Source organism: Phacochoerus africanus, chromosome 3, assembly GCF_016906955.1.
Source record: "Phacochoerus africanus isolate WHEZ1 chromosome 3, ROS_Pafr_v1, whole genome shotgun sequence".
NCBI classification, from domain to species: domain Eukaryota; kingdom Metazoa; phylum Chordata; class Mammalia; order Artiodactyla; family Suidae; genus Phacochoerus; species Phacochoerus africanus.
The window spans coordinates 79,119,780-79,145,598 of NC_062546.1; the positions used below are offsets into that span (position 1 = coordinate 79,119,780).

General features: G+C 38.2%; 1 protein-coding gene across 1 annotated transcript in view; it reads right to left on the bottom strand.

The window, feature by feature from the left end:
* The window catches only part of THSD7B (thrombospondin type 1 domain containing 7B), an 832,155-nt gene that overhangs the window by 597,118 nt on the left and 209,218 nt on the right, over nucleotides 1–25,819 (bottom strand). Inside the window, exon 4 of the mRNA XM_047772023.1 lies at nucleotides 23,193–23,362. Within this exon, the coding sequence (XP_047627979.1) occupies nucleotides 23,193–23,362 (170 nt within the window). The remainder of the gene's footprint in view (nucleotides 1–23,192; nucleotides 23,363–25,819) is intronic.

The following is a 25,819-nucleotide window of genomic DNA, read 5'->3' on the forward strand; positions in this document are numbered from 1 at the left end:
TGGAAGCACATTAAATTTTAGGCCAGAGCAATGGATGGAGAAGTGGGCAGTGTGTCAGACGTCTAAGGCATGGGCCTTACCTTAGGTCTACAACTAACCAACTCTGAGAATCAGGTAAAGTCAACTACTGCAGGTCTCAATTTGCATATTTAGGATAAAAATACTGAGTTGTGTCCATCTTCCCTAACCTTCCTCCATTCTTAAGAATCATCTGTTTTATCACTTTAAATGAATTTCTACTATACTGTGCTAGACCCACTGAACCATAACATCATGGGAGGAGCTGAGGACGGTCTAAGTTTGTTAGGTACCATAGGTAATTCATATCGCCAGGTTTGGTGATAATTACTGCTTAAATGATATCTTATTTTCCTCTCAGTGCCGAATTTCATTTCTTTAACTCTTGCTTCAAATAATAGTTTCTCACAGCCTAAAGACATAAATGTGGAGGAGTAATCTTAAAATCAACCACTAACTACACAGTTTATTTAAATGCAGTTATCAGTCTTAAAAATGATAGATGTGGTTTCAAGCATTATCCTGTCTAACGAATACTAAATGAGTTTTATCGATTTCAAAATTTATCCTAACTAGAAAAAAAGAAAATTACAGGTATTGAATTTTATGGAAATTATGTACTTGTAATGCATACAAGTACATCAATTCTATTTCAGGGAAAGAAGACTATACAGGTAACAAGAAAAATATTATTACATATAAACAAATTATCTTCAGAATATAATTAATTTTTCATTTATTTTTTTCCGCTAGTATTTAACATACCTATCACATGAGAATGAAAACTGTCATCTAGACAGTATTCTATCATCCTTATTTTATAAAAGGGTAAACTGAAGCCAGAATTGAATAACCCATTTACCCATGGTTAAATATTATCACCAGTGGTATAGGAAAAATTAGAATTCCATTTCCTTAATTTCTAGCTCAATATTTCTTTCCACATAATTCCATTTTATCAAAGTATAATAATTTCAATTGCATATACACTTGTAAATTTCTGAAAAAAAATTTTAATTTTGTTCCTTTGAGATTAATAGGAGGAGGCAATTTAATGATAAAAACCTTTAATTGTCTAGAGTAGAATCTCCAGAACATTAGCTCTACCAACCAACAATATTGGTAGAATCATTTAAAATTTCACATCTCAAAAATTTCTGCAGGAGAAGCCAATCTGATAAATATTTATGTCTCTATCCTTAATAAATTCTTCTTGTAGCTTGTTGGATAAAGCTGCACATCCATAGTCTGACACTTCTACAGTATCTATTTGATTCAGGGAAACAGAACACATTTCCCAGGAGTCAATTTGCAATTTTCAAAAGAGAGGACGTTTCTAAGTAGAAGTATCTGTTGATTGTGTGTGTGTGTTTTACAGTAATAATTGCCTTTTGTGTTTAACACCACAAAGGTGTGTAATACTGAAATATGAGCTTGATTTTAGCCAATCAAATATTTTAGAGGGCATTGGGCACTTTATGGCTTCATACTTTCATACTGTGAAGATACTAGTTCCTGATTATAATTAGAAAACCAGTAGATCATGGACTATATACAATTAGTTACATTTTTCATTGAAAAAGATATGCTAATCAATGTGTGTGCTTGAGTATTGTTGTTGTTATTAGGAGACAATTTCTCCAAGGATCTGTCCTATTTTTTACATATATTGTGACCACAGATACTGACAGCTTTTGTTTCAGACTATTTTTTAAAGTATGTGTACACAGCAAATAGCCTTGAGGAGAAGGATAATGTCACCGTCTGGGGCAAGGGTTGTACAGGTTGGCTTTCAGCCCCTTATATAAGGTTTAATGTCCCTCTCCTGTTATACAACTCCCCAGGTGTGCCAGCATCACATGGCCCCTACTGTGTTGCACTATGGGAACTGAGGCTCCAGAAACCAGTACAACTGATGATGTTCTGGCAATAGATACTACTGTAAATGAGAAATGTCTGACCAAGGGGTCTCATGTCTTTTGCCAGTATCTATAAAAAGATCTCAGACTAACACATTAGCTAGCACATAGCATAGTATCTGAGACCCTTAACTGTTCCTGACATATGTATCTGTTACTCACATCTGAGCTTTCTGATAGTTCTTGCTACAATGACTTCATATAATTCCCTTTAGAAGTGTTTGTCTTTCAACTTTATTTATATACTAAGAAATCGTGATGGATCTTTTTATGACTGCCCATATCAGTTAAAAAACTGAACATCCCTGGGAAATGTCTTGAAAAAGTCAAAACTTTTGTTATGTGTTCTATTTATTATACCATTCCAAAATTCTCACATCTACCACTTTTTTTGCATCAAACTGCTACAAGAGAATTATTAAGTCATGGTACACAGATTTCATCCTTTAAAGTCAAAAACAGGATGCTTTAAATGGGATGTTTATATACTCAATTCCCAAATTTCTAGGAAAGTACCAAATCTGTTAGCAGTTAGCAGTCAATTCTGAAGGCACTCATTGAGAATTCAGGGATTGGTGCCATGTTCTTAATGATTGACTAACTTCAAGTAGATGTTAATGTTATGGAGCTTAAAAAGTGACCCTTCTTGTGCATGTCATACCAGATGCAGGACAGTAAATTGTCCAGCTAGTGCCTGGGTCATGCCCTTCCCAGAGAGAATTGATTACATTATCCTATTATTTCCAGCGGCAAGATGTTAACTTATGCTCAGAAAAGTCCTGCTAAGTCGCTCAAGGCCACACCATATAGCTATAATAAAAGAACAGAATGAGGGAAGGGAGGCTGCAGCAAGTTTGAGGCAAGAAATAGATGGGTCCCAGGCTGGGCAACTAGAATTTGTCCCCTGTGGACAGATACTTCAAGATAAAGATGATGGTAGAAGCAAGGAGGAGCTGAGTCCTGCTTGGATAAAAAGATAAAGAGATCACATATTTTTCATTCTTGAGGTCAAGGAGAGTTCCTGAACTACACATGCATAGACAGGTTCCTCAGGGTTCAGTAAAGTGCAGGGGCGCCTGACCACAATATGTCCTGTCAACTTTCCAGAAACCCTTGCAATAGAATCCATCTTGGCTAAAAGATGCTCACACACAGGGGAATCAGGCCAAATGTGGACTCAAGGCCAGACAAAAGCAAGATGATAAGCCAGGGGAAACCTGGAAGAACTACCCCCAGACACGTGATTTAACCCACCCCCAAAGTGTGTGACTCTCTTTCTCTGTCTTTCCCTCCAGAGTCCATCTGTGCTTTCCCCTCACACATCTTCTCTCTATTCTCTCATAATAAACACTTTACTTGCCTCACTACTCTCTGTTTCTATGCCAAATATTTTCTCCAAAGTGACAAGGACTGGGGACATACATCAAGCTTGCTGTCCATTGTGGTCTAGTGGTTAGGATCTAGTACTCTCACCCCACAGCCAGCCAAGAACAAGTTGAAGTTGGAAAGGTAGGCAAGGGCCAGATCATACATGGCTTTGGGAGAGATGTGGAGATGTTTTAATTCAGAGGAAGTCCCTTAAGTCATTGTGAGTAGTAACAATAGAATCAGATAAGCTTCCTTGTAAAGTTGCTTCAGCTGGTGTGTGGAAAAGAAAAATAATAATAGCTCATAGTTACTCAGTGTTTATTACATAAGGATCTGTTCTAAGTGATGTGTAAGTGTGTGCTCATTTCATCCTGATAGCATTCTATAAGCTAAGAGTTATCATTATCCCCAACACAGCTTATAAGAGACAGTGAAAATTTGGACAGAGGAAGTGTGTCTGCAGAGACCATGTGCTGAACCACATTAAATATGCTCCACTCTATTAATATTGGGGTAAGAGTAGAAGAAGGAAAATAAATCAGAAAACTATTATAGTGGTTTAGTATGAGAATACTGATATAAGGAGAAACAGCTAGAAATAAAGAGAACAAAGAAACAAAATAGATACAGAAATAGAGTAGAAGTGTAACTGAAAAGACCCTATGGGTCTTCTGCTGGACAGACCCCTCCCCCATATCCTCTGCTTTAGCTCCTCTCTTAAGTACCTAGATAACAGTGTATGAGGCACATCTCCGGAGATGTTTTACAGATGCTGAAACCTCCACCAAAAAAGAAGAAATTCACTATCTGATGATCATGAGCAGATAGGATTGATAATGTTATCAACCTGAGGATTGATAATGTTAATCCCTGGGATAAGGCCCAGTAACCCGATCAACCAATAAGAGAACTGTGCATGAGCTGAGCATATGCCCCGGGATGCTCCTCCCTTGCCTGGCCCTGAAATGCTGTGCTGAAATCCATGGAGGAGTTCAGGCTTTTTGAGCACTTGCTGTCCTGAACTCCTTACCTGGAGCCCAAAAGTAACCCCTGCACATCCCTTCACCACAACCCAGTGGATTGACTTTACTACACCTGGGTGAGCAGATGTTAAGTTTTGGTTTGGTAACAGAATTAACAAAATTTGGTGATGGACTGAATGTGGGCAAAGGGGTAAATGACAGTGAAATATCAAGGATACTTCCCAGGTTTTGAGTGTGACCACTTGGCAGGAGGAGAGACAACTTTCTGAACTGTGGGACCCTGGAAAAGAATCTGATAGGGGTTGAACAGGAGAGTAAAAAGCCCAATATCGGAAACACTGAATTTAATGTGTTATAATTTATTCAAAAAGAAATATCTGGGTCCAGTACTGAGCTCCAAGATTAGAAAAAATTAGAACAACTCAGATACATTTCACCAACAGTCAGAAATAGAATTAAAGTTTTAAAGTAGATCTTGAAAGAATAAAATGAACTACAATTTTATATTCCACATGGAGACATGGAGAATCTTAGAATTAGAAAGGGCTTCACGATTCAGCTGCTTTTTCAACTATTCTCTTGACATGGAAATTGATTCTCCCCTCCAGTATTGAGAAAATGGCCAGAAGACACAAGGAGTCATTTAAACATTCTTAAACACACAGAGAGATTTTTACTAAGTGACTCTGCTCTCTTGAGGACTGAACCTGCTGAGAATTTCAAACTAGAGTATGGAAAAGTGCTAACCCAAAAATAAGTTGCTAAGAAAGAAAATTTCTTTCAGGAAGAACTGGAAAATAAGTGGATTTTTTTTTTTTATGTCCTACTCACTTGCTCATATTAAACCTGGCTGGAGAGAGAGATCTGGAAGGAATAACTCTGTTTAAGAAATTGTACTGCCAAGAGGAACCTCATTACCTCTTGGCTTGGTGTTTGAGAAAAGTCTAATCCAATAATAAGTTTTGTGAAATACTGAACTAAAGATTGTAAATGCACTGTTCTCAGCATGTTTTTGCCAAATGCAATCTTCCACTCTGAAAAGGAGAACTCAACTGCTCATTAATGACATGCAGGTGTATGTGAACAATTGCAATGAAGAGAAAAGCTGTCCCAAAGCAAAAAGAAATGCCTGGAACTGAATAGTAAGACTAGATGCAGGGGTTTCTATTCATTTGTTCAAGAAATACCGGCTGAGCTCTTCCTACCTTTTGCTGGACGAGGTGCTGACTGCTGTGAAGTCAACCACGGGTACTGAAAATGTTATTGTTTCAAGATTTATGCCAGATGAAAATAAGAGGAAAAGGACAAGGAATGAGAAGAAATTTTAAAAAAGGATGATGAGGAAGAAGGAATATACAAAAGAAGAGGAAGGAAACAGGTTGAGGGAGGGAAAAAAGAGAAGGAAAATGCAAGGGAAAAGGCAGCTTTTATAGCTGCCCCATACTTCAGGCTTATACTGGGTCTCATCTAGATGATTATAATAAATTCTTAAAAATAGTCTATTGGTCTTTTTTTCAACACATACTCAAGTTTTCTTATAGCTGGCTCTCTAGAAAGTGGAGCTTACCATGAGAATTAAGGTGTTAATACTTCATCTGCGAGGTGTAAGGCTAGGAGGCAGTGACAGGGGAAAAATACAGCAGGAGTAAAGAAAGGAAAATAGGAAGCAATGCTATGCAATGCATTATTATACTGGCTACCATTTTACTGTAAACTTAAAGATATATAGTAGATTTATGTATTTGGAAAATAGGATTTCTCCAGAAAGATTAAAATAATATATTAGAATAATATACAGGTGAAGTGGGAATAGCCTGGCTCCTCGTAAATCATGTTTTCCTTTGGTGATGTTTCACTCCTCAAGGAGCTAGGTCTCCTTGAGGTTGTCATTTGGGTCAAAATATCCAGCCCCCCAGCTGCTACTCAGGAAGCCAGATCCCATGCATAACATGAGGTTTTATCCATGTCTGAAAGTGGACTGAGAACAACGTCCTTGTAGAGAGAGCATCAGCCAAGAGAAAGAAAAAGTGGTAAAAGAACCATGAGAAGAGGCAAAGCTTGAATTCAGTTCAAGCATCTTTTATGTACCAGGTACCACACTAAGTTCTGGGGAAATAACAGTTAACAGCACAGATGAGGTCCCCAACCTCGCAGAACTTGCACTGTAGCCTGGATAACAGCACCTACAAGCAATGTAGTTATAATGTGGTGAGATAAAGTGTCTGGGAAGCAGAGCCCCTATGTCATTTCAAAGGGCTCCCAAAGGGAACAATTTCTAAGAAATAGAGGCTATCCAGGTGCTAAGTCAGAGCCAGGGAGGAAGTTCATAAGGGTGAAGCGGAATGAGGGGGCCCTCATCATGGTGGTCGGTGGTCAGACAGTGTAGCTTCAAAGGCATAGAATGTTAATGAAAATGTTCACTATTGCTGGAGCGCAGAGTGTTGCCTAGGGATGGAAGGGTAACACCTTAAGTCCTACCACTTCATAATGATTATAAGGCCAAAGACCATATCCTAGAATCCTACCTCTCTACCCTAAATCCACAGTCCTTACCTTCATCCACTCCATATTCACGTCTAACTTGACTACTGGTATTACTCTAAATACACCATGACTCCCCACTTGTGTCTTAACTTAAATGGTGTACTTCACCTGGATTCTTCCCCCTTCATATGAGGACCTGTCTAAAGCATGCCCTTTTAAGGCCCATGTAAAAGCTTTTCTTTTTAACAAACACACCCTATGGGGTCTTCCACAGGACAGATCCCCTCTTCCGCATCCCACTGGTTTAGACTTTCCATCTCTAAAATTTCTATTTTTTCTTAAGGCATTCATCTCATTTTTGTAGTTATGTGTTTGTATCATCTTCCCTCTGAGACTGTTAAAGATCAAAAACTGGTAGACATAAGTAATTTGGAATCATTTGTGGTTTTCATAATCTCTTCTCTGGAGAACAGTGTGACAGGGAGTATATTTAACTCTAAAAATTATTTAAAAATCAACTACCTAGTGTATTGAGCGAATACCACTTGGCAAAGCCACCTTTTCAGTCAAAGCTGGCCTGTCTTTGTTTCTTCTCCTCTATATTCCTCCTCCATAATTCTGCATGGACCATTTCCATCACTTCTTGGTCCTCATATTTTCTGTTTTTATAAATTCATCCCAGGGTCTCTGGATCCCCTGGCCTTGGCATGGAATGCTGAAATCCAGATATGAGATCATTTTGGTTTTGTCCACAGTAAAGCAATTTATTTCTCTATGCTACCCCAAAAGCAACCAAACCATACCAAAAACAAACAAACCAAACCAAAACAAAAACCAAACACACTATCAAGATTCAGTATTTCACTTTCTCACTTGAAGTATTTTCCATTTAGAATTCCATAGCATTTGCAATTTGTTATGATGGATGTTGGCAATTGGAAATAAAAAGAAGACTCTCAACATGTCTTTCAGGGGCTTTACAACCTAATTAGTAACAAAGACAGTAATAGCAACGGCTAGAAATGAGGCAAACAGTGATGTGTTGTTATGGAGTATGGACTTAGCACACTTTTAGAATGAGAAGAACTGAACTGGTAAAACCACTGGAAAAATACAAACTCACATCTAGTTCTAGGTCCTTGACAATCTTACTCCTCCTGATGCCACAGGCTCTGGTGTCCATAGTACACAGTATTGAATTATCAATTTAGTTGTGCTAATTTTGAATAAATACATAACATATAAAGTAGAATGTACATTCTTTCTTTTTAGGAGATCAAATTAAGTAGGACTCACATGATATAAAAAGGGCTCATTTTTCTACAAACTTATTCCTCCCATCCCCTCACCCCCCAGAAATAATAATGTCGACTCAATGGTAGGCTTTCTCCTCAAATACCCTGCCTCCAATTTTTTTTTTTTTTTTTGTCTTTTTAGGGCAGCACCCATGCCTAGGGAAGTTCCCAGGTTAGGAGTTGAAGTGGAACAGTAGCCTACACCATAGCCAGAGCAACTTGGGATCCGAGCCACATCTGCAACCCACACCACAGCTCACTGCAACGTGGGATCCTTAACCCACTGAGCAAGGCCAGGGATCGAACCCATGTCCTCATGGATACTAGTCAGGTTTGTTACCACTGATCCACAATGGGAACTCCCTACCTCCATCACTTGTCAAGGGGAGCTCTCTTCTGCTCTCATTTCTGTCATGTTAATTACACCTTGAGCTAAATAAAATATTTCAACATCAAGAATAGTGTGATAATCTAACAAATGCTTAAAATAGCCACTCTTCACTATTTTCACTAAGTATAGTAATTCAATAAATATTTTCTGTATCAACTTAAGATACATTTGTTAAACTTGATTAAAACAATCACTGAAGTTCCTGTCATTGCTCAGCAGTAAGGAACATGGCTAGGATTCATGAAGATGCGGGTTCAATCCCTAGCCAGACTCAGTGGGTTAATGATTAGGTGTTGCCATGAGCTATGGTGTAGGTCGCAGACGCAGCTAGGATCCAGCATTACTGTGGCTTTGGCATAGGCTGGCAGCTGCAGCTCTGATTTGACCCCTAGACTGGGAACTTCCATATGCCACAGATTTGACCCTAAAAAGACAAAATAAAATAAAATAAAATAAAATAAAATAAAATCTGTTCATCTGTATTTATCTATTTCTAATGTAAATTACTTTACTGTATAGCACAAAAACTTTTGCAAACAGGACTTGGCCCATTCATGAAATTCTCTTGGCATACTGACATTTATGTACTTTTTAATCCCTTGCCCCATCTTGCCCCTCTCACCACTGTTAACCACTAGTTCGTTCTCTATATCTTTGAGTATGTTTTGGTTTAATTTATCCATTTGTTTTACAGATTAGACTCACATATAAGTGACATCATGCAGTATTTGGCCTTCTCTGTCTGATTCTTTTCGCTAAGCATAATACCATCCATATCCATCCTGTTGCTGCAAATGGAAATTTTTCATTCTTTTTTATGGCTGAGTAATTATTCCATTGCATATATGTATATACAAAATTTTCTTTATTCACTCATATATTGATGAACATTTAGGTTGCTTCCATGTCATTGCTATTATATACAATGCACCATGAATACAGGGGTGCATGTATCTTTTCAAATTAGCATTTTTGTTTTACACAAAACAAAAATATATATATATTTTATAAACACACACACGCACACACACATATATATATACCCAGCAGTGGAATTGCTGGATTATATTGTAGTTCAATTTTTTTGAGAAACCTCCATACTATTTTCCACAGAGGATGTACCACTTCAAGTTCCCACCAAGAGTGTACAAGGGTTCCCTTTTCTCTATATCCTAGTCAATGTCTGTTATTTGTGGTCTTTTTGATGATGGTCATTCTGACAGGTATGATGTGATATCTCACTGTGGTTTTGAGTTGGATTTCTCTGATGTTAAGCATATTTTCACATGCCTTTTGACCATATGAATGTCTTCTTTGGAAAAAATGTCTATTCAGGTCTTCTGCCTATTTAAAAAAATCAATGCTGTGTTGTAGGAGCTGTTTATATATTTTGGGTATTAACCTTTTATTAGTCATACCATTTGCAGAGATTTTTCTCCCATTCAATAGTCTTTTTGTTTTGTTGAAGGTTTCCTTTGCTGTGCAAAAGCTTTTAAGTGTAATTAGATCCCATTTGTCTATTTTTTATTCTATTTCCTTTGCCTTAGAAGACAGATGGAAAAAAATATTGCTATTATTTATGCCAAAGAATGTTCTGCCTATGTTTTCCTCTAAGAGTCTTATATTACCTTGTCTTACATTTAGATCTTTAATCCATTTCAAGTTTATTTTTGGATATGGTGTTAGAAAGTGTTCTGATTTCATTCTTTTACATGTAGCTGTCCAGTTTTCTCAGTACCACTTATTGAAGAGACTGTCCTTTCCCCACTGTATGCTCTTGCCTCCTTTGTTGTAGATTAATTTACCTTAAGTGTGTGGGTTTACCCCTGGGTTGTCAATTCTGTTCCACTGATCTATGTGTCTGTTTCTGTGCCAGTACCATACTGCTTTGATAACTATGTATTTGTGGTATACTCTGAAGTCAGGGATTGTGATTCCTCAGTTCCTCTTTTTAAGATTGCTTGGCTATTCTTTTGTGTTTCTCTGTAAATTCTTAAATTATTTTTGCTACCTCTGTGAAAAATGCCACTAGTGTTTCTCGATTGGGATTGCAGTGAATCTATAGATTGCCATTGGGTAGGATGGTCAATTCAACAATATTGATTCTTCAAATCCAGGAGCATAGTGCATCTTTCTGTTTGTTTTCTCAAATTCTTTCATCAGCGTTTTATAGTTTTCCAAGTAAGGAGGTCTTTTACCTCCTTACTTAGGTTTATTTCTAGGTATTTTATTCTTTTTGATGCATTTGTAAATGGGACTATTTGTTTAATTTTTCTTCCTGATAGTCTGTTGTTTGTATATAGGAATGCAACTGATTTCTATATACTAATTTTGGACCCTATAACTTAACTGAATTCAGTGATGAAATCTAGAAATTTTGTGATGTTATCTTTAAGATTTTCTATATGTAGTATCCTGTCACCTGCAAACAATAACAGTTTTACTTCTTCTATTCCAATATGGATTCATTTTATTTATGTTTCTTGTCAATGCTGTGGTTAGGACTTCAAATACTATGTTGACTAAAAGTGTTCAGAGTGGGGATATTTGTCTTGTTCCTGATCTTAGATGAAATGCTGTCAAAACATTGAGTGTAATATTACCTTTTGGCTTATCACACATGTCCCTTGTTAAATAGAAGTATGTTCCCTCTATACCCACTTTCTGGAGAGTTGTTTTTTTTAATCATAAATTGATGTTTAATTTTGTCAAAGGCTTTTTCTGCATCTTATGAGATAATAACATAATTTTTATCCTTCAATTTGTAAATGTGGCTTATCACATTGATTTGTGGATATTGAACCATCCTTGCATCCCTAGGATAAATCCCACTTGATCATGGCGTATGATCCCTTTAATGTATTGTTGGATTAATACTGCTAATATTTTGTTAAGGATTTGTGCATCAATGTTCATCAGAGATATTGGCCCACAAGGTTTTGTGTGTGTGTGTGTGTGTGTGTGTGTGTGTGTGTGTGTGTGTGTGTGTGGTGTTTTTGATTTTGGTATCAGGATGATGTTGATCACATAGAGTAAATTCAGAAGCATTCCTTCATCTTTAATTTTTTGGAATATTTTGAGGATAGGTTATATCATTTCTCTGTTTGGTAGAATTCACCTATGAAACCATCTGTTCCTGGACTTGTGTTTGGAGGGAGGTTTGTTTGTTTTTATTATTGATTCAATTTAATTACTGATAATTGGTCTGTTCATATTTTCAGTTTCTTCCTGGCTCATTCTTAGGAGGTTTACATTTCTAGAGATGTGTCAATTTATTGTAGGTTTTCTGTTTTATTGGCATATAGAGTAAATAGTTAGGATTCTTTGTATTCCCATGGTGTTGGTTGTAATTTTTCTTTTTCATTTTTAATTTTATTGATTTGTGCCCTCTCCCTTTTTGTCTTCGTGAATCTGGATAAAGTCCATTGGTCTAATGTGTTTTTAAGCCCTGCATTTCCTCTGTGATTTTATGTCTGGATAATCTGTACATTGATGCTAAGAGTGATGTTAAAATCTCCTGCTTTTACAGAGTTGCAGTCAATTTATCCTGTGTGTTAATGTTTGCTTTAAGTATTTAAGTGATCCTATGTTGCACACATATACATTTATAATTGTTATGTCTTCTTCGCTTGATCCCTTGTTCACTATGTAATGTCCTTGTTACAGCCCAGTTTTAATTTTTTTAATTTTTACTTTTTTCCACTGTACAGCATGGGGACCAAGTTACACATACATGTAGACATTCCTTTTCCTCCTGTTGTTCTAGTGCAATGTAAGTATCCAGACATAGTCCTCAATGCTACATAGCAGGATCTCATTATAAATGCATTCCAAAACCAATAGTTTGCATCCAATAACCCCAAGCTCCTAATCCCTCCCAGTCCCTCCCTCTCCACCTGGGCAGCCACAAGTCTATTCTCCAAGTCAATGATTTTCTTTTCTTTGGAAAGGTTCATTTGTGTTGTATATTAGATTCCAGTTTTAAGTGATATCATACGGTATTTCTCTATCTCTTTCTGGCTTCCTTCACTCAGTATGAGAGTCTCTATTTCCACCTATGTTGCTGCAAATGGCATTATGTTGTTCTTTTTTATGGCTGAGTAGTATTCCATTTTGTACATATACCACATCTTCCTAATCCAATTGTCTGTTGATGAACATTTGGGTTGTTTCCATGTCTTGGCTATTGTGAATAGTGCTGAAATGAGCATGTGGGTGCATGTGTCTTTTTTAAGGAAAATATATGCCCAAGAGTGAGACTGCTGGGTCGTATGGTAGTTCTATGTATAGATTTCTAAGGTACCTCCATACTGTTCTCCATAGTGGCTGTACCAGCTTACATTCCCACCACCAGTGCAGCAGGGTATCCTTTTCTCCACAACCCCTCCAGCTTTGCATGCAGCTGTCTAGGTTTCCCAGCAATGCTTGCTGAATACACTTTCTTTCTCCCATTTTAAGCTCTTGCCTCCTTTGCCAAAGATTAATAAACCATAGGTGTCAGGGTTTATTTCTGGGTTCTCTATTCTGTTCCATTGGTTTGTCTGTTTGTTTTGATACCAGTACAATACTCTTTTGATGACTATGGCTTTGTAACATTGCTTGAAGTCTGGTATAGTTATGCCTCTTGCTTGGTTTTTGTTTCTCAGGATTGTTTTGGCAATTCTGGGTCTTCTGCAGTTCCATATAAATGTTTGGATTGTTTGTTATAGTTCTGTGAAAAATGTCATGGGTAATTTGATAGGGATTGCATTGAATGTGTAGATTGCTTTCGGTAGCATGGCCATTTTTATAACTTTGATTTTTCCAATCCATGAACATGGACTATCTTTCCATTTCTTTACATCTTCTTTAATTTCCTTGATTAATGTTTTATAGTTCTTGGCATATAAGTCCTTTACCTCCTTGGTCAGGTGTATTCCCAGGAATTTGATTTTCTGGGGTGTAATTTTAAAAGGTGCTGTATTTTTGTATTCTTTTTCTAATATTTCATTGTTCATATACAGAAATGTGGCTGATTTCTGAATGTTAATCTTATATCCTGCTACTTCACTGAATTTGTTAATCAGTTCAAGTAGTTTGTGGCTTGAGTCCTTAGGGCTTTCTATGTATAGTATCATGTCATCTGCATAAAGTGACAGTTTTATCTCTTTTCCTATTTGGATGCCTTTTATTTCTTTTGTTTGTCTAATTGCTGTGGCTAGGACTTCCAAAACTATGTTGAATAGCAGTGGTGAGAGTGGGCATCCCTGTCTCATTCCAGATTTGAGTGAGAAGTCTTTCAATTTTTTTCCATTGAGTATTATATTTGCTGTGGGTTTGTCATAAATGGTTTTGATTATGTTCAGGAATGTTCCCTCTATACCCACTTTGGCAAGAGCTTTTATCATAAATCGATGTTGGATTTTGTCAAATGCTTTTTCTGCATCTATTGAGATGATCATATGATTTTTTGACTTTTCTTTTGTTAATGTGGTGTATGACGTTGATTGATTTGCATATATTGAACCATCCTTGTGAACCGGGATGAACCCCACATGGTCATGGTGTACCATCTTTTTGATATGTTGTTGGATTCGGATGGCTAAAATTTTCTTGAGACTTTTTGCATCTATAATCATCAAAGATATTTGCCAATAGTTTTCTTTTTTGGTTGTATCTTTGTCTGGTTATGGAATTAGAGTGATGGTGGTGTCATAGGATGTCTTTAGGAGTGTTCCTTCTTAGTCAACCTTTTGAAAAAATTTATCGAGGATGGGCACCAGATCTTCTTTCTATGTTTGGTAGAATTCGCCTGTGAAGCCATCTGGTCCTGGGCTTTTATTTGTAAGGAGTGTTTTTATGACATATTCAATTTCATTTCTAGTGTTTGGTCTGTTCAGTTGGTCTATTTCTTCTTGATTCAGTTTTTGCAGGCTGTAAGATTCTAGAAAGTTTTCCATTTCTTCCAGATTGTCAAATTTGTTGGCATAGTTCATAGTATTCTTATTGTTTTTTGTATTTCTGCAGTATCTGTTGTGATTTCTCCTTTTTCATTTATAATTTTGGTTATTTGGGTTCTTTCTTTCCTCTTCTTGGTGAGTCTAGCCAGGGGTTTGTAATTTTGTTTACCTTTTCGAAGAACCAGCTCTTAATTTTATTAATTTTCTCTATTGTTTTTTGAGTCTCTATTTTATTGATTTCCTCTTTGATCTTTATAATTTCCTTCCTTCTGCTGACTTTAGGTCTTTTTTGCTCTTCTTTTTCTAATTCATTTAGGTTGTGGGTTAAGTTGTCAATTGGAGATCTTTCTTCTTTTTGAGGAAGGCCTGTATTGCTATGAAATTCCCTCTGAGCACTGCTTTTGTGGCATCCCATAGATTTTCAGTGGTTATGCCTTCATTGTCATTTGTCTTGAGGTATTATTTAATTTCCTTCCTGATTTCCTCATTGACCCATTGGTTTTTTAGTAGCTTGTTGTTTAGTCTCCATATGTAGGTTTTTGCTCATTTCTTTTCCTGTGCTTGATTTCTAGTTTCATGCTATTGTGGTCAGAGAAGATACTTTAAATAATTTCTATGCTCCTAAATTTGTTGAGGTTAACTTTGTGCCCCAATTTGTGATCAATTCTTGAGAAAGTTCCATGCACACTTGAAAGGAATGTGAATGTGTGTTCTGATTTTTTTGGATGTAGTGTCCTGAAGATGTCAATTAAGTCTAACTTTTCTATTATTTCCTTTAGGATCTCTGCTGCTTTATCAGTTTTCTGTCTAGAGAATCTGTCCATTGATGTGAGTGGGGTATTAAAGTCTCATAGTATAATTGTATTCCCATCAATTTCTCCCTTTATGTCTGTTAATACTTGTTGTATGTATCCAGGTGCTCCAATATTTGGGGCATATATGTTGATGATTGTAATATCCTCTTCTTGAATGGATCCCTTAATCATTAAGTAGTGTCCTTCTTTGGCTTTCTTATGTCTTTCGTTTTAAAGTCTATTTTGTCTGATATGATAATTGCAAATCCTGCTTTCCTGTCATGTCCATTGGCATGATATATATTTTTTCACCCCCTTACTTTCAATCTCTATGTGTACTTTTTCATAAGTTGTGTTTCTTGTAGGCAGCAGATTGAAGGTTTTTGTTTTTTTATCCTAACAGCCCATTGACATTTAAGGTGATAATTGATAGATGATTATTTATTGCCATTTTAAACCTCATGTTTCAGTTGATTCTATGATTCTCCATTCTTTCTTTCTTTTTTTTTGGTTGGATGGTCTCCAATTATTCTCTGCTTGAGTGTTTTTCTTTTCATTTTTTGCAAATGTAATGTTTGGTTTTGATTTGTTCTTGCTCCGTTTTTTAAGTATGTTAACTCCTTCCTGTCTCTGTTTGCTTTAGCCTGATGGTCCTGCAGGTTCAAACACTTCATTATCATACTAAAATTAAGAAGAAAAAGAAAAAAAAAGAAATTAAAAAAAGAATCTATTTATTTCCTTACTTCCCTTGCCCACATTTTATGATTTTAATGTCTCCTTTTTTCTTTATATCTTTATTGTGTCTTAAACATGTTCATGATTACATCTGTATGCTGGCTTATTTGAGTGACTGCTCTCTGATTGTGGTTCCCTCAATTCTAGCTCTTCTACTCTTTTTTTTTTTTTTTTGGTTTAGAGAAGCTCTTTCAGTATTTCTTTTAGAATGGGTTTTGTATTGCTGTATTCTTTTAGCTTTTGTTTGTTGAAAAAAAATTTTATTTCCCCTTCTATTTTAAATGATATTCTTGCTGGATAGAGTATTCTACATTGCATATATTTTCCTTTCAGCACTTTAAATATCTCTTACCATTCCCTCCTGGCCTGTAGAGTTTCTGTAGAGAAATCAGCTGATAGCCTTATGGGGGTTCCTTATAATTGACACTTTGCTTTTCTCTTGCTGCCTTTAGGATCCTCTCTTTATGATTAACTTTTGTCATTTTTATTATAATGTGTCTTGATGTGGGTCTATTTGGGTTCAACTTGTTTGGGGCCCTCTGTCCTTCCTTTAAATTTCCAGTGATAATTTCTTCAAATATATTTTCAATCCCCTTATCTTTTTCTACTCCTTCTGGAATTCCTACTATGTGTAGATTGTCCCGCTTTATAGTATCCCATATTGCTTTCATGTTTTTTTATTTGGTTTTCTGTCTGATGTTCTAATTGGGGGATTTCTATTATTCTATCTTGCACATCACTAATTCATTCTTCTGCGTTATTCATTCTGGGTTTTCACTGCCTTTAGCTCAGTATGTATCTCTGAAAATGAATTTTTTAGTTTTTCTTGGCTCCTCCTTATATTTTCTAGTTCCTTTCTGAGGGCATCTGCATTACTGTTCATATGTTCTCTTAATTCCTTCAGTATTTTCACTATCTCCCTTTTGAACTCAAAGTCCGTCAGACTGCAGAAGTCTGTTTCATTGTTGTCTGCTTTAGGTGAGTTCTCCTGTTGGTTTTACTGGCAGTGGTTTCTCAGCTTCTTCATCTTGTTTGCTATTTTTTTTTCTTTGTGGAGGTATACGCCCTGTGGCCAGGCAGGGTTTTCCCTGGCAGTGCTGTGGAGTGCTTCCTGAGGACTGGCGTTGTTGGCCAGTCTTCGTTGAGGCAGCATGGCATTTTCTGAGGGTAGGCAGGGCTAGCAGGGTCACTCTGAAGCAAAGGAGGACTTCCCAAGTGTAGGTGGGACTAGCAGGTCTACACCATGATGGATGTAGACTTCCCATGGCCAGGCAGCACCTGCTCTGTTATTCCTGGGCTGTGGAGCTCTTCCAGGGGGCGGGCACAGGTGGGCAGCTGCTCTGTGGGAGTGCCAGTACCTCCCAAGGGTGGAAGCAGCTAGCTGGTCCACTGAGAGACAAAGAGGCACTTCCCTAGGGCAGCTGGAACTGGCAGGACCGCCCCACAATGGAAGCAGATTTCCTGTGGCTGGGTTGAGCTTGCTCTGGCATTTCTGGGCTGCAGGGCTCTTCCAGGGGCTGGTGGTGCTGGGCGCTGTGCTGCAGGAATGTAATACCTCCTGAGTCCTGGAGCAGCTAGCCAGGCCACTGGGATACCAAGGGACACTTTCCCAGGGCAGCCAGAACTGGCAGGACCTCCATGCAATAGAGATAGATTTCCCGCAGTTGGGTGGAGCTTGCTCTGGTGTTTCTGGGCCATGGAGCTCTTCCAGGGGACAGGAGGTGCTGGGCAGCTGCTCTGTGGAAGTGCAGCACCTCCAGAGGGCAGGAGCAGCTAGCTGGGCTGCTAGGAGACAAAGGGGCACTTCCCTAGGGCAGCCAGGACTGGCAGGACTGCCCCGCATTGGAAGCAGATTTTGCATGGCCAGGCAGAGCTTGCTCTGGCGTTTCTGGGCTGTGGGGCTCTTTCAGCGGGCTGGCAGTGCTGGGTGCTGCTCTGTGGGGGTGTAGCCCCTCCAGAGGGCAGGCAGGCCAGGGCAGGGAAAGCCCCTGTGGTGGTCAGCTTCCTGCAAGTGGTGATGCCAGCCCTCCAGGATGGCAGGCGGCCTCAGGTCAGGCACACATGTGGGGGATGCACTGGGAAGCACTGCTCACTGCTAGCTGGTGGGCAAGTGTGCTCGTTGTGGCCAAGGAGTATTCTATGGTGGCCCACCCCTCCTCCTCTCCCCTCCCCAACACCAGCACCTTGTCTCTCCTGCGGGTCCAGTTCTTCTCCCAGGTTCCCTCTGTTGTGGCTTTCCACTCCCCAGCCCTTAGCGTATTGCTCCCTCCACCCACTTCCTAGTCCCCCAGGCAGTCTCCACACTGCTAACCCAGCCTGCTCCCGGGGACTAACCTCCACAGCCTAGGTCTCAGTGCCCAGCCCCCACCCAGGCGTCTTGGTTTTTGGTGACTGTACCAGCAGTTCAGATGATTTGTTCAGCTCTCATTCTGCTTTTCAGATCTCAGACCTACTGCTGCGCTCTTCTTGGCATCTGGAGATCCCTCCCATTCAGTTGGTCTTTCCGTTGATTAGGTGACTTTCCAGGGTGTGGGTTCCGTTTCTGCTCCACAGTTCCCTTTCGGGAGTGCCTGTCCAGTCCAGATTCCCCTTCTCTCACTCTCCTATTTTCTCTTGTTTTACCCATTTATGTCATGAGATTCTTGCCATTATTTGAGGTTTAAGTTCTTCTGCCAGAGTTTAATTGCTGTTCTGTGTGAGTCATTTAACTTGTAGATGTGGTTTTTTTTGTGTGTGTTTGTGGGAGAGGGCAAGTGTGTCCCCCTACTCGTCCATTATCTTGCCTTCCTCCAGTTTTTAAATATCAATTAACTTCCCTATTTTCTGTGCTCCCCTCATATCAGTTCACATACCGCTACTGAATATAAACATCTCAGTTTATTTTCATATGTTATCCCTATCCCTGCTTAGAACATACTTTCCTGTAGATCCTCCAAACTCTCTTGAAGAATTATCTCCACTATGATGAGTATTCTCAGTCAACATTAAATGGTGTTTTATATATATATATATATATATATATATATATATATATATATATATATAAAACTTAAAACACTACTTAAGACACATTACCTAAAACACTATAGAATAACTGATAGTACAATTATGTTACAATTAAAATACTGTACATTAATGAGGCACCTTTATAATCCCAATGCCTATGACAGACTCCAAAATATAGCTAGTATATAACAAATTATTTTTTAAAAATTTCATTATCCATATTTTACTCACCAAACCAATATATTTAAAATCAGGACATGTTCCCTTATCATGTAGTGTCTGAATGCCAACTCTCGGCTTAGCATGATAAAGTCATAAGACTATCAAGGGCTATTCAGTCTTAGAGATATGGAATAGTCAACTAATACATTTAACAATTCAAAGCTAAAGTGTGTCCATTCTTGAAGTAGCTGTGTCCATTTAATGCTAAAGAATGAATCTAAAATGCATGGGAAAAAATCCAGGGAAAATTCTGCCTCACTGCAACCACATTAATAACTTTGCCCAATTTTTAATTTAGTTTTTAGGTTTCTGTTTTGTGTTCTTCACCATATAAATACAGTGTATCTCTAGACCATTTCACTCCACATTTGTTGATATACCAATCCCTAGGCTACACTGTTATGAATGGAATAAAATTTTCTGTCTTTATTAGATTTTTGAAGGTGAGTCCCTTGTTTCAATGTTTTACTTTCTGAGAAATGACCCTTGAATGTGGGCTGAGTGGTTTTAATTTCACCTGAGAAAAAAACAAGAAGAAAATGGTCTCACCAAACCCAAGCTTTTAGATTTACAGGTAAGCATCATACTTGCTGGTGCTTCTGAATTATAAAAGAGAAACACAATTCTCTCTACAACAAAAACTGGTGCATGAACTCATAAATACTCTGCTACATTTTCATTCACAATCTATTGGCTTGGCTACTAGTAACACTTCTCGTATTGATTCTTACATCACTGTTTTGGCTGCATTGAATACACCACCTGGACAATGGACAACAGAACCAGATAAATATGCCATAGATATTATTATAATATTCCTAAAAATACCATGAATTGAGGTCCAATGGGAAATTGGATATTAACAAGAATAATCTGGCAACAGACTACACTGAAGTCCTACTTCAGCCTCAGCATCCAGCAAGAGATTCAGAAGCCCTTGAAGAGAATTAGCATTCTCTTCTCTTTTATTTCTCATTCCTGCATCTAGAAATCCTATTGCATTTTAATTCATAAGACATCCATGTAAATGGATCTTATCTTTTTCCCTAAGATTTTGGGTCCCTCTAAAATCAGGTTCTTGGAATGCAGAGCAGCTAATTCACAGTGGATGGTGGGATTTTGTAAGGAAGAATAGTTAAGCAATTCCACTGCAGAGATTTAACAGAGTATCCTGGAGCCTAAGGAAAACATAACCTTTTGGGAAAGTCAATTGTGACTGAGAAAAGAGTTTCCAAACTTGGTGCTATTAAAAATCCCTTCTTCTGGAGTTCCCATTGTGGCTCAGCAGGTTAAGAACCCAACACAGTGTCCATGATGATGTGAGTAAAATCCCTGTCCTTGCTCAGTGGGTTAAGGATCCAATGTTGCTGCAAACTGCAGCATAGGTCACAGATGCGGTTCAGATCTGGTGTTGCCATGGCTGTGGCATAGGCTGGTAGCTGCAGCTCCAATTCAACCCTTAACCTAGGAAGTTCCATATGCCATGGGTGCAGCGTTAAAAAAAAAAATCCCTCTCCCTACAAAGTCTAATATAATTTTAAAAAATAACCATAAAACAAACAAAAAAGAGATAATCGTCGCAAAAACTGAAATGCAAAAATAAAAAAAGTAACCATTTTTTTCCTTTGTAACTGCATTAGCAGAAAAGGATAGAAATATTTAAAATCTGTCTTCTCAATTAAAAAAACACATGCACTGGTCCCTTATAATTGTAATTCAATTTCTCTCTCTCTTTTTGGCCCGAGCCATAAAGAAATTTTCATGTTTCCAGATTTGACAAGGCATATCCATAAATGATAACAGTAGTAAATGAAAGCATTTATAGGAAAGGAAAGTAATGACCAAGTAATCTTTCTGGTTTCCACACAAGAGTAAAAGCATGATGACCAAGATAAATAGTTAGCTATACCATGCCTTTAATGCAATGTGGCTGTGCTGGATTTTCCAATACTGCAATAGTTTGACTACTGTATTAAAAATCAAGAGCACCTGAGTACATGGTTGCATCAACAGCCACATGTTGTATCTCGTCCCCACCTCTAAGCACCCCACTGAGAACTGTATTACCAGGCTTAGGCTTTCCTTTTTTTGTTTTTTTTTTCCTTTCTTTTTTTTGCTTTTTTTTTTTTTTTTTTTTTTTTTTTTTTGCTTTTTAGGGCCACATTTGCAGCATACTTAAACTCCCAAAATAGTGGTCAAATAGGAGCTGCAGCTGCCAGTCTACACCACAGTCACAGCAACGCAGGATCCAAGCTGCATCTGTGAACTACGCCACAGCCAAGGGCAATGCAGGATCCCCAGCCCACTGAGCAAGGCCAGGGATTGAACCCGCATCCTCATGGATACTAATTGGATTCATTTGCACTGCGCCACAAGGGGAAATGCCAAGCTTAGGCTTTCTAAAGACTTTCTGTTTCCCTGTGAACCAACATATTAATTTGGAAGTATGCCTTGGCCTAAGATCTTTTTCTTCTTCTTTTGATGCTTGAAGCATATTGTACCAGGGCTTAATTTCTAAATCTGCATATAACACCCCTTCTATTTAATATTCCCCAATATATAGCATATGAGTCCCAACTCTAGAATACCATCCTTCCACTTTCCTCCTAATTATAATCTTCTGCCCAGCAAGTTTCCATTTAGAAAGCTGGAAAGATAAAGGAAAAAGAACTTTAGAAATAGGTGATCTATAAGAAGAGCTACTTTTACTAAAGAAACTTTAGGAAGATGAAAATGTCCATAAAGATTAAATGTAGAAGCTGAAGAGTTCATAATATACCATTTCTACAAAATTCTTGTATAAGTGTTGACCCCTGAAGACCCTAGTACTAAAGGATAATAGTAAAAGGGAAGAAGGAGAAGGTGGAAGACAAAAATAACCAAAGTCTGAAAGAATAAGCTGAAGCTTTTTATCTAATTTCAGAAAAGTATGCATAGTCATGTTTTATCCTGGAAGAGAAAGTGCATACATGGTTATTTTCCAAAGGTTACATTAGAGGAGGAAGAAAATTGACCTCTTATTTTTTAAAATAACTCCAGCCCTATAAATGTGGTACTGTAACTTCAATTATTGAAGCAAATGCTAAGACGTCTATAAAAATGATCTGTCTTTGAGTAATGTGGTTAATCAGCCAAGGCTGTGGCCATGGCCTCTGGAATGATGAGAGGCCACATCACAAAAAGAGGCACCTGGTATGAAAAGCTTTACAGGATAAAATAGATGCATTTTCACCACAAGAAAGCACATACCTATCTCCCTAAGAATGTTCTTCAGTAGAGGATGTACAGGCACACTCAAGGAAACATCCCTATGCTTAGCACTTCCATAGAGGGTACTGCTGGGATCTCTAATGTGTCTGGAAGAGGCCATACATTCTTCTAGAGCAGAAGCATTATTGTACATGCTTGGTTTTTCAATCAACTGACTTAAATAAACTTGGGCAGGTGTTTCAGTACTTATATGTTTTCACTATCCCAAACTTTGAAGCAAATGGACTGCACATGCCTTACAGAGAGCCTAGTATGGAGGAAAAAGTTGTTTTTCCTCCTCCTTTTCCTCATCCTTTTTCTTTTCATATCATTTAAAATCTGGCAATAAAATAATGGATCCTTGACATTTGAAAGTGCTATGTCTGTGGAAATTCCCACATTCACAAATTCACAAAAAAAAAAAAAAAAAGCTTTCTGAACAGAAAAAAAAAAAAAAATAGATGCTACGAATTCTTTGCCAACTGACTCACTCCAGTATATCAACCCCTTAGTGTGTAGCATTCCTTTCTGCTAAGATCTTAGGTATGTTTTCTCATTTAATTTTCACAATGATCCTTTGAGATGAATGTTGTTATTATTACTGGTATTTTTAACTATTGCAAATGACTGCAAGTAGCATAACCTAAAGATGGTGTGAAAAGAGACAACACGAAACATAGCTGTGAATGCTGAGGGTCCATTATATCAAGGAGGATACAAGGGGATGGTGTTGGGATTGATTTCTCTTCCAACCAGCAGCTGACTCAATCCCCGGAACCGGCTACCTACCTTCCTTGGTCTTCCGTGCCGTGACCACTGGTGTGCTCTGGGCACAGTACACCTCCCGGGTCTGGATCCCACCTCCACAAACGGGTCCTGTCGCATGCCAGTGAGCGTCCTGTTGCTCAAAGAGGAGAGAGACTTGGCATTCTTTCCATTCGGAGGTCCTCCAGGAATACCTGTTTGATTTGATAGGTTTAAAAGAAGAAGTAAGGAACATATACAATTCTATAGGAAACTTGAGTCATGACATCAAACGTGCAGGACAACTTCTCTTTCTAGTACCAGATCTTTGCCTTATGGATAGAGATTTATGAGCTTTGAATACTAAACCCCTTTTATTTCCTAGAGAAAAATCACAGCAGCCTATTGTGCTAATAGCATATGACCAGAGGAGCAAGGGAAGGAAATATGGATAAAAAATAGTAGACATGACTTGGCCCTAAAACTGTAAGAGAGTAAAGAATTAAAGGAAGGAATCGGAAACCAAATGAGCCTAAGTCATGGCAGGTGAACTTGTTCTGGTGTTTCATTTCACAAACCTCTCTCGACAACCTAGGTGAAGAAATTGGTCTTGCTTTTAATTAGTAGGACAGTGTTTGAGTGTGCGAATATATTATTTTAAATGGACAGAGATTACCTCCAACTTTTTAGCCTTCTAGATATAAGAAAGTATTTCTGTTTGACCCCATTGGGATAAAGGTATACATATTAAAAATGAGTTCACAATGTGCCACTATATTTAATTGATGAGTTCTTTTATTTATTTATTTTTCTCTCTTTTGTCTATTAAGGGCTGCACCTGCGGCATATAGAGGTTCCCAGGCTAGGGGTCTAATTGGAGCTGTAGCTGCCTGCCTAGGCCACAGCCACAGTAATGCCACATCTGCAACCTATACCACAGGACACAGCAAGCCTGGATCCTTAACCCACTGAGCAAGGCCAGGGATCGAACAAGCAACCTAATGGTTCCTAGCCAGATTCGTTGCACCATGACATTTCCAATGAGTTCTTTTTGGCATATATAGACAAGCTGTTGTTATCCTGATCTAAACCCTGTCCTCCTGGTGTATAACTGGTTGGGACAGACACTATTAGACACACGAGCACACATGCAAATAAGGGGACAAAACACAGTGAAGTTTGCATATGACTTGCAGAAAACAAAACAACCATAACAGCATTACATTCATACCTGGAGAATTACTTCAGATAGAATTTCCTTTTGTGGTTTATGAAAGCATTCCTAAAGCCTACAGCATTAATATATAACCTTATAGCACTCACATAAATACCAGGCGACTCATTAGCTTCTGGGACAATAAACAAAACCTAAGAACATTCTCATATCTGCTGTCCCATTTCAGATTTATGGGGGGGGGAAATATTCTCAGTTTTGTCATTATTTAAAAGAAAAAAACAGGAATAAAAATAAACATGTGTCACCAAGCCCCTGACCTTACAGAAATTAGAATAAAATTGAAATCAAGTGACAGTCATCAAAACCAGGAAGCAAATTTCTAAGAAACTTAAAAGTGAGGAAAGCCTCTCACAATGAATGTCATGGTTCTAAAAAGGGTGAAAGCAGAAGATCATCAGTCTTGTGAAAAGCCCATTGTAGCAAAAGGATTTGAATAACCCTATGAGGTTTGTCACAATAGCATCCTTCCCCCTGTGTCTCACTGCTTCATGTGCAAAGTTTTTCAAGGGAAAAATCAGTCAGGGGCTGGGCAAGAGTCTGAAGAGAGGAGTTCAGATCTGGTTTGTACCAGGTGAACATATACAATAAGATATTTCTCTATTCCTGGGCATGCGAGAATGAGAAAAGTCCATTTCTTCCCAAAGATGGTCCTTCTCCAGAGGAGCAGCTCCAAAGTCCTTTCTCCCCACCAGAGAGAGATGTCACTCCAGGCTCCATAATCACTTGGGCAGAAGGTTTGTCTCTCATGACTCTTAGTCTCAAGGCACAGGTGGCTCTGGGTTCCAGGGCATCCACAGTGAGGGAGGGGTGACTTGGGTGGATGGTTACCTCATTCTCATTTCAAACTTCTTCCTCTAAAGATTACATAAAAGAAGAGCTCTCTGGTTATTAAAGAGGTCAGATATAATCCTGACTCCGAGAGTCCTATGACACAGTAACAAATAAAGTAGGCAAAAGGGGGAGGGGGCGGGCAGGGTAGTACAGACAGTAAGCCTAATTTAGAGTCAAAGTGACTTGGTTTGAATCTGAGCTTTGCTACTTACTACTTATGCGATTTTGGTTCATTTCTATTTTCCCTTCTATAAAATAAGGGTAATAATACCAAACGTGGAGTGTGCTGGTAGCCCAGTGACGAAGGATCAGGCTTTGTCACCGCTGTGGCTCAGATCACTGCTATGGCGTGGATTCAGTCCCTGGTAGGGGAACTTCTGCATGCCAATTAATAATAACACCACCAAATGTGGATCAGGGCATATAATAAATATTTAATAAATGCTCATTCCCTTTATTCTTATGTCCTATACCTGCCTTTTGCCTCCTGCTGCTTCAGAAAACACACACACACACACACACACACACCCCACTAACACTATGTTTATGAGACTTTAACTGATTTCATCAAAATCCTAATATTACAAATCCAAGATTGCCATGG